The following is an 8,532-nucleotide window of genomic DNA, read 5'->3' on the forward strand; positions in this document are numbered from 1 at the left end:
TTCACTTGGTATTTAATCATGTACAACACAATGAAAGTTTTAGTTAGTAACTTAGAACCTATTTAAACCCTGTAGAGTTGACCCACTGCTCCTAAGTATCTCCTGGTTATTGAGTATTGCAGATAACAAAGAAAGCAAACATAATATAAAGCTAGATCTCTAGATGACAATCATAACAGTAAATAATTTTTAAAAGCTAGTACTTAGTGAATACTTAGTATTTACCAGAAACATTTTAAGCATCTTGTATGTATTAATTACTTTGGTCCTCCCAACAAACTTGTAAGATGAGTACTATTATTATCCCCCATTTTACAGATAAGTAAACTGAGACCAGAGAGGCAAGTAACTCACCTAAAGTCACAGAGTTATTAAGCAGCAGACTGGGGATTGAGTCTACAACTCTTAACTACTTTGTTAAAAAGTATGATGGTTAAGAGTGGACAAATACCACTGGTATATTTTGAGGCTCAGTACCCAAAAGCCATCCAAGGAGACAGAGGGCAACATGGATCAGGATCTCAGGAAAGGGATTAGGGCTGTATTTATAAACTTGCAAACTAGACACACTAGGTAGAACAAGGTCACACTAAAAAACGGTGCTGAGGGAGAAGTTAATAAACAGAATCATGAAAAACAGCAATATTTAAATATTAAGTAGTTAAAATAGTTAAAAGTTGACATCTAAGGCCAAACTGGTAATGCAGCAGGGTTGTATTTTTGTATGTTATATACACAAAACATACACTATACTACAAATCAAAATATATTAATAGTTATACCTACTCTACGGGAACTAGAACATAATTTAACTATAATGACTATAGGTTTATGGTAGCATCTCTGTTTTTGTTTTTATTGAACTGTTGGTCATAACTAAATTTTTCATGCTAAATCTTTAGACAACAACACTACCTATAGCACTGCTCCTGTGACAGAAAATAATCTGCTTTAAGACCTATCTTCAGGAATGCTTTCCAGGGTATAAAGCTATGAAAAGAAAGATGGCCTAAATACATGACTACCTTTCAATGATTTTAAGATGCCTGATGTTTACATTTGTACAGCATGGGAACTGAGACAGATCTTACACAGTTTGTTAGCATTTTTTCATTCTTAGCAGTACATAAAATAATGGTGTATCTTACTACTGACTGCATCTTAGATACAATGAAATGTGTCTTTTAGAATACATTTAATTCCACATATAAGCATATATACTGCTGTAGTTAAAGGAAAACTTTCTGACTTCAACGGGTTTACAATCTAATGGAAAGAACATGATTTAACATTAAGATATAGGGACATCTGGGTGGCTCAGTCAGTTGAGCCTTTGGCTCAGGTCATGATCCCAGGGTCCTGGGATCGAGTCCCGCATCAGGCTCCCTGCTCAGCGGGGAGCCTGCTTCTCCCTCTGCCTGCCGCTCCCCCTGCTTGTGCGCGCGTGCTCTCTGACAAAATCTTTAAAAAAAAAACCATTAAGATATAAATGAAAGTAATAAACATTAACACAAGCTATGAGTGTCTTTTCACCATCTTTCAATGCTGCCATAATGGTGCACATGAATGTCCTGGCTGATGCTCTCAAGAGCATCACCAATGCTGAAAAGAGAGGCAAATGCCAAGTTCTTATTAGGCCATGCTCCGAAGTCATTGTTCCGTTTCTAACTGTGATGATGAAGCATGGTTACATCGGTGAATTTGAAATCACTGATGTTCACAGAGCTGGGAAAATTATTGTGAACTTCACGGGCAGGTTAAACACGTGTGGAGTGGTCAGCCCCAGATCTGATGTGCAACTCAAAGGTCTAGAAAGATGGCATAATAACCTACTCCCATCCCACCAGTTTTGTTTCATTGTACTAACAACCGCAGCTGGCATCATGGACCATGAAGAAGCAAGACAAAAATACACAGGAGCAAAAATCCTGGGATTCTTTTGCTCAGGATATAATACACATGTGCAAATAAAATGCCTCAATGGACCCCCCCCCCAAAGAAAAAGAAAAGAAAAAGAAATGATAAAATAAGTAGGAAGGTAAAAGAACTGAAAAGAAAAGGTACTTAATTAGTAGAAAATCAGAGTGGCCAAACCAAAAAAAGGCAGGTATCCTAAGCATAGTTTTAATTGAAAGAGATTAAATCTGGGGTGCCTGGGTGGCTCAAATGGCAAAGCGTCTGACTCCTGATTTCAGCTCAGGTCATGATCTCAGGATCCTGGGATCTAGCCCTGCATTGGGCTCTGCGCTCACCAGGGAGTCGGGTTAGGGATTTCTCTCCCTCTCCCTCTGCCCCTCTCCCAACCTCTCTCTCTCAAATAAGTAAAGAAATCTTAAAAAAAAGAGAGAGAGATTAAATCTGATGTAAGAACAACAGGAAGAAGGTAGAGAATAAATGATACCTGAACAAAGGCAGAAGGAGAAGATGAATAACACAAGGTTATGGTCATGCCAGTCTCCTCTAAGAACCAGCAACTACTCCCTAGTTAAAGTAAAATATCGCTTGAGGATAACTAAACAAAGGAGAAAACATTTTTTAAGTCTTCTATAGTTTTCTCCTTTGAACCCCTGTAGTGGTTTTATTTTGGGGGGGGTTTTACAATTTTATTTATTTATTTGAGAGAGAGAGAAAGAGAGAGAACAAGCAGGGGAGAGGCAGAGGGAGAGGGAGAAGCCCGACCCAGGGCTCCATCCCAGGACTCTGAGATCATGACCTGAGCTGAAGGCAGCCGCTTAACCGACTGAGCCACCCAGGTAGCCCCCTGTAGTGGTTTTAAAATAAATCTACAAACTTTTTGATACTCCTCCTTCAAGAGGTGGAGCTTAATTTCCTCCCCTTTGCACATGAACTGGACTTAGTGACTTGATTTTAACGAATAAAATATGATAGAGGTGATGGTGTGTAACTTCTGAGAATAGGTCAGAAAAGGCATTGAGGGGGTGCCTGCGTGGCTCAGTCAGTTGAGCGTCTGACGCTTGATCTCGGCTCAGGTCATGATCTCAGTATTGTGGAATCAAGCCCTGCCATCGCATCAGGCTCCGTGCTCAGCAGGGAGTCAGCTTGATATTCTCTCTCCCTCTCCCTCTGCCCCATCTTGTGCACATGCTTGCTTACTCCCCCCCCCAGCAAAATAAAAAAATAAATTGCTTTTGTTTTGTTTTAACTTAAAAAAAGAAAGAAAAGGCATTGAGGGTTCCTCCTTGCTTCCTCTTTCTTTCTCTGATCACTCCTTCTGGAGGAAGCCAAATGCCACGTCATGAGGTCACTCAGGTACCCACACAGAGAGCAACTGAAGCTTCCTGCAGAGGTCTTCTGCCCACAGCCAACTGAGTGAGCCATGTGGAAGCAGAGCTTCCAGCCCCAGTCAAGCCTTCAGATGACTGCGTCCAGCTGACATTTTGACTGCAACCTCAAGAGATCTGAAGCCAGAACCACTCAAGCCTAGCCACTCCCAAATGAATGACCACAGAAACTGTAAGGTAATAAATTATTTACTGTGTTGTCACCAAGTCTTGAGGTAACTTTTTATGCAGCAATACATCACTAATACAACCCCATGGCACTTTGTGTCTCTAAAACACTTACGTTTATCTTCTAACAATTATGTGTATATAGATGGCCAGTATAGATAGTAACTTCTAGAAGGCTGTTCTCTTCATCTTTACATGCCTGCAAGGCCTACCTCAATGAACTACAGTCAAGTACTTGAGGGTTTTTTTTAAATATTTGTTGATTCTTGCCAATGCTTACACACTGCAGATGTCCAAAAATGAAGTGATTACATTCTGAATAAGAGCATAGTTAGTGGTTAGTGGGGTAAAAAAAGAAATATTGATTTTACTGTGATCTGATTTAAAGATGGAATGAGGGATTATAGATATAACAATCAAAAACAAAAACAAAAAATAACTAGAGAATGGGGCCCCTGGCTAGATCATTCAGTAGGACAAGTGACTCTTGATCTTGGGGTCGAGTTGGACTCGACACTGGGTGGAGAGATTACTTAAAACACACACACACACACACACACACCTCTAGAATGACACATGTATAAGGTGGAAAAGGCAGCCATTTTGTACCGTTGGAAGTACTGGAGTGCAAAACTTGCTTGAAGAAGTTTAAACAGTACAGAGCAGCAAAGTGCTGTGACAGTAACACCAGAACTTACTTCATTATTCAGAAGAAAAGTACAAGCCACTTGACTAAGAAGGATTAATTTTACATGTGTTTCTCTCAAACTGTTCTATAGAATATTAGTTCCCATAAGAAGGCCAAACCTATTCTTTGGGGAAGGAAAAAAACAAAATAAACAACAAACCAAACAAATGGATAAATGAAAAAACCCCTCTGTAAACTATAGGATATTTCTGAGCCTTTAAGGTGTTAATGCGCGTTATAAATTTTACTTGAGGGTAGGGGGAAGGAATAACTGGGTGATGGGCATTAAGGAGAGCAGCTGATGTAATGAGCACTGGGTGTTATATGCAAATGATGAATCACTAAATTCTACCCCTGAAACTAATAATACAGTATCTGCTAACTAACGTGAATTTAAATAAAGAATAAAAAATAGGGACACCTGGGTGGCTCAGTCTGTTAAGCATCTGCCTTCAGCTCAAGTCATGATGCCAGGGTCCTGGGATCGAGTCCTGCGTCGGGCTCCTTGCTCAGTGGGGAGCCTGCTTCTCCCTCTGCCACTCCCCCTGCTTGTACGTGCGCTCTCTCTCTCTGACAAATAAAATCTTTTAAAAAAAGAATAAAAAATAGTAATAAAAATAAATTTACTTGACCTCAAAACACTTAAAATATTCGCAGCACTAATGTGTGCCATGAATACAGTTTGGGAAACAAGGACTTGGTAGGCAGGAAGGCAGACCACATAGGTGGGTAGATTCCCAGGAAAAATACAAGACAGATGTAATAATATGATCTCACCTAAAAAAGAAATCTTAACTGACTACCATTTATGACGATGTAGTTTCTTAAAGCAAAATACACTGTTGGATAAGCTATCAAAAGCAACAACAGCCATACCAGATGTCAGGAAAAATAAAGATGGGAAAAACATGATAGGATATAACAGTAGAAAAAAATCTCCCGTAGGCCATGGCTCAGAATGCCTCCCATTCCCGTAGCTCCTACTGTGTACCTCAATGAGATCTGGCTTGAAAAGGTGAGCACCCTGCCATCTGGGAGGCTGGTAGATAGCTTAAGAAGTGGTCCGGCTCCAAATCCTTAACCAACAGTCCTATCAGATCTTCTCTCTTGGGAAACGTTAATTAAATATATAATGAGTCCTTAGTTGAGGAAGTGGAAGCAGAAGCAGAGGCATAAAGACACAAAGAAACCAGAGATAAAACAGCTGAGTGAATAGTAGAGGATTAGGTGGACCAGCCCTGTCTGTTTAGTCTTGTGCAGAATACCTGCCTTCAGTAAAAAATATTTAAGTTAGTATAATACTATCCAACCTGAACAACTTTACGTGGTGACCCAACCAGAGACAGCAGGATCGCAAACTGATGATACCCCTTCATTCACTTCAGTGACCCACACATAAAGAAAGAAGAGGGGAGGGAAAGAGGAATGAAGGGCGGGGAACAATGGCACTGATTTAAAAAGGAGCATCTAGTTTAAATTCACCTGAATAATGTCTTCATATAACAAACACCTTTTTAAGTCAGTGGTCAGCCTTTGCTTCTCATTAGGAATCAAGCAAAACTGGGGTGCCTGGGTGGCTCAGTCAGTTAAGCATCTGCCTTCGGCTCGGGTCATGATCCCGGGGTCCTGGGATCGAGCCCCGCATCAGGCTCCCTGCTCAGCGGGGAGCCTGCTTCTCCCTCTCCCTTTGCCTGCCGCTCTGCCTGCTTGTGCTCTCTCTCTCTGTCAAATAAATAAATAAAATCTTTATTTAAAAAAAAAAGGAATTAAGCAAAATTGCTGTAACGTGGATACATCTCCCCAGTGCAATCAGGTTCTGTCCAGGGAGGGAAAGGTTTCCAGAGCGTTCCCAGGCAGCTGCTCTGAATACATACATGCAGACATATGCCCACATTCTCACCTGCTCATACCCCCCCAAATTTATTTACCCCACATACATTAAGTGCCACCACCGGTCCACTCACCCTGCTCCCCACCCCCAGAAGGGGGTCAGGAATCAGACCTCTGGGAGCCTGGTGAACTGTATAGATGTCAAGGAATGTGTATATGCATGCTCTGCTGAGTATGTGTGTGGCCATGTGTGCTAGAATAGGTTTTTGTAGGAGGGGCTCTCCCCTCCTGCTCTAAGATTCTGTCTGGAGATGCGGCATGGCCAGGCTTGCTCCCAAGCTCTCTTTCACGTTAGTGCAGGCCCACAATGTCAATACTGTCCCTTTCAGAGTGGTGTCCTTATGCTACACAGAGCCTGCACAACCATACACAGCCCTGGCACTAGGGTATGTCTCAACAAACCCTTCCTGCTGAGGAGGCAACAAGGTAATCTGAGAGTCACTAAAGCTGGGCAGGATCCTTATCCCAAACAGTATTCCAGCATCTATGAGGCCCGTCAGAACCTGGGGTTCTTGTTCTGTGAGGCCTGACTCTCTAGGTTTCCATTTCTGGTCCCCTTTTCTCCAATATGTGAAACAACTTGAAGACTTTCTGTTCCTTGCAACCAAATAAGCCTAACCAAACCTTTACAAATCATATGTATAACTAGTTTTAAATTAGGGCATGGCCTATAACTTCAACTTCTGATACAAAAGCCCAAGACAAATACGCTGTGAGGATTCCTCAAATACCAAGTGGCCTATGAATTAGAGGTCATATCATTTTGTAACATAACCATATAAGGAAATATTTCACAATTAAACATATTGCTTATGGTTGCTGATACACTGGCAAATTTTACCAAATGAAAACAATTTTACACTGACACAAACAGGTCACTTTACCAAAAAACCTCTTATATTAGCAGTCTTATCTGACCTAGTTACCTAATATACAGACACATGGCATATCCTACATTACTTGGCACACCAACAACTTAATCATACAAATCACAATTCGAACCAAAACCTCATTCTAGTAAATATATTTAGGATTTGAGCATGTTTGAGTTATTTGTGGTCAAATATTCATCAAAATGGCTTAAGCAGTCTTAACCATTTTCTAACAAATAAATGCTCATTTTTCCTCATTATTTTAAAAAACATCAGAACTGTTAGACAAGAAACCAAGCAAAAGCCAACAGGCTCACCAAAATCACACTTAAACAAGACAAGCAAAGCTACAAATTTGGAATAACTACGAAGATACAAATAATAATTAACAATCACTTAAACATGATTCAAGAGGAATTCCTAGTTGTTGAAAAACTCTATGATCAGCTAGAGCACAGTGTTATCAGAGAGTGATTACGTAAAACAATAAGTGTACTGTTTCAGGGTGTGTGTGTGTGTGTAATGAAGTTCACAGCTATGTTACACTAATGACTCTAAACATGTGAATTTTCTGCTATCTTAACCTTTAAATCAACTGCAAAAGCAGCTGCCAAAAGCAGTTAGTTGGAAAGCACAGAATTCCCAGAAGAACTCCGTATATACAACTTACTTTACTACTTAAATGTTTTTTTGATTACTGGGATTTGAACAAGATGTTAAAGATTCAAAACTAATTTTAAAAGTAATGGGTGCTTACTAAATCCATAATAATATTCAACATACACTGGTAGAAGGGCACAGGTCATATTCTTTTGTGTGTGTGTGTGTGTGTGTGTGTGTGTGTGTGTGTGTGTTGACAGCACCTGGCATATTTTTGTTCAATAGTACATATAATTGTTGCAGGACCTGACAGTGATTCTGTCCTACTTTTTAAAAACGTTTTGACTGACCACTAAGTCAAAGTTGAAAAAGTAACTGGTACATTTATTTCTTGATTTGGATTACCTTTTTGTTGTGAACCGGTTCTCAGTTACTCTAGTTACCTTGCAACAAAACACTGACAGAGAATATACTGCATTGAAATTACTAAACTCTACTCCTACTGAATAAATAATACATTTGAACTGTTCACATTTCATTGTAAAAGGTACACAACTTTAGGGGTTACACTCTAAGTTTTGAAAGCAAAGTGAATCAGAAATCACATTCCTTAGAGTAGCCAGTCTGAAACAGAAGATGTTTATTCTATGCTGAGTTCCCCTTGCCTCTGCAAACCTCTCCAACAGTTCACTCCATTAAAACAATAGAGATGGGGTAGTATGTGTGATTTAAAAAAAAAAACAAAAAACCCTTCCAGGCATTTATCAAACAGATTATCTCTGAAACTACACTTTGGATTAGAAGTCTTTTGAGCAGGAATTTGGCCCTCTGTGTTAATCTGTGTACACATTCATCTCACATTTTCTCTTGCCTCTGTTGTTTGTTTTTTTAATCTAATCCATAGAATAAGTCGTCCTATCAGACTTAATTTCATCTGTTTATATGACAGTTGAAAGCAATACTTCTACATCTGCAAAATTACTGATTTTAGTGAGTTCCTCTCCCCCCCCCA

General features: G+C 39.9%; 1 protein-coding gene across 1 annotated transcript; it reads left to right on the forward strand.

Annotated features, from left to right (window-relative positions):
- The first annotated feature begins 1,550 nt into the window (after nucleotides 1-1,550).
- On the forward strand, nucleotides 1,551-6,578 carry LOC110575352 (40S ribosomal protein S15a-like). Its single transcript, XM_044913811.1, has 2 exons — nucleotides 1,551-1,961; nucleotides 6,378-6,578. Exons 1-2 carry the CDS (start codon nucleotides 1,554-1,556, stop codon nucleotides 6,576-6,578), a joined length of 609 nt encoding a protein of 202 aa, XP_044769746.1. The 5' UTR covers nucleotides 1,551-1,553.
- Nucleotides 6,579-8,532: the final 1,954 nt, after the last annotated feature.

Source organism: Neomonachus schauinslandi, chromosome 4, assembly GCF_002201575.2.
Source record: "Neomonachus schauinslandi chromosome 4, ASM220157v2, whole genome shotgun sequence".
NCBI lineage: Eukaryota > Metazoa > Chordata > Mammalia > Carnivora > Phocidae > Neomonachus > Neomonachus schauinslandi.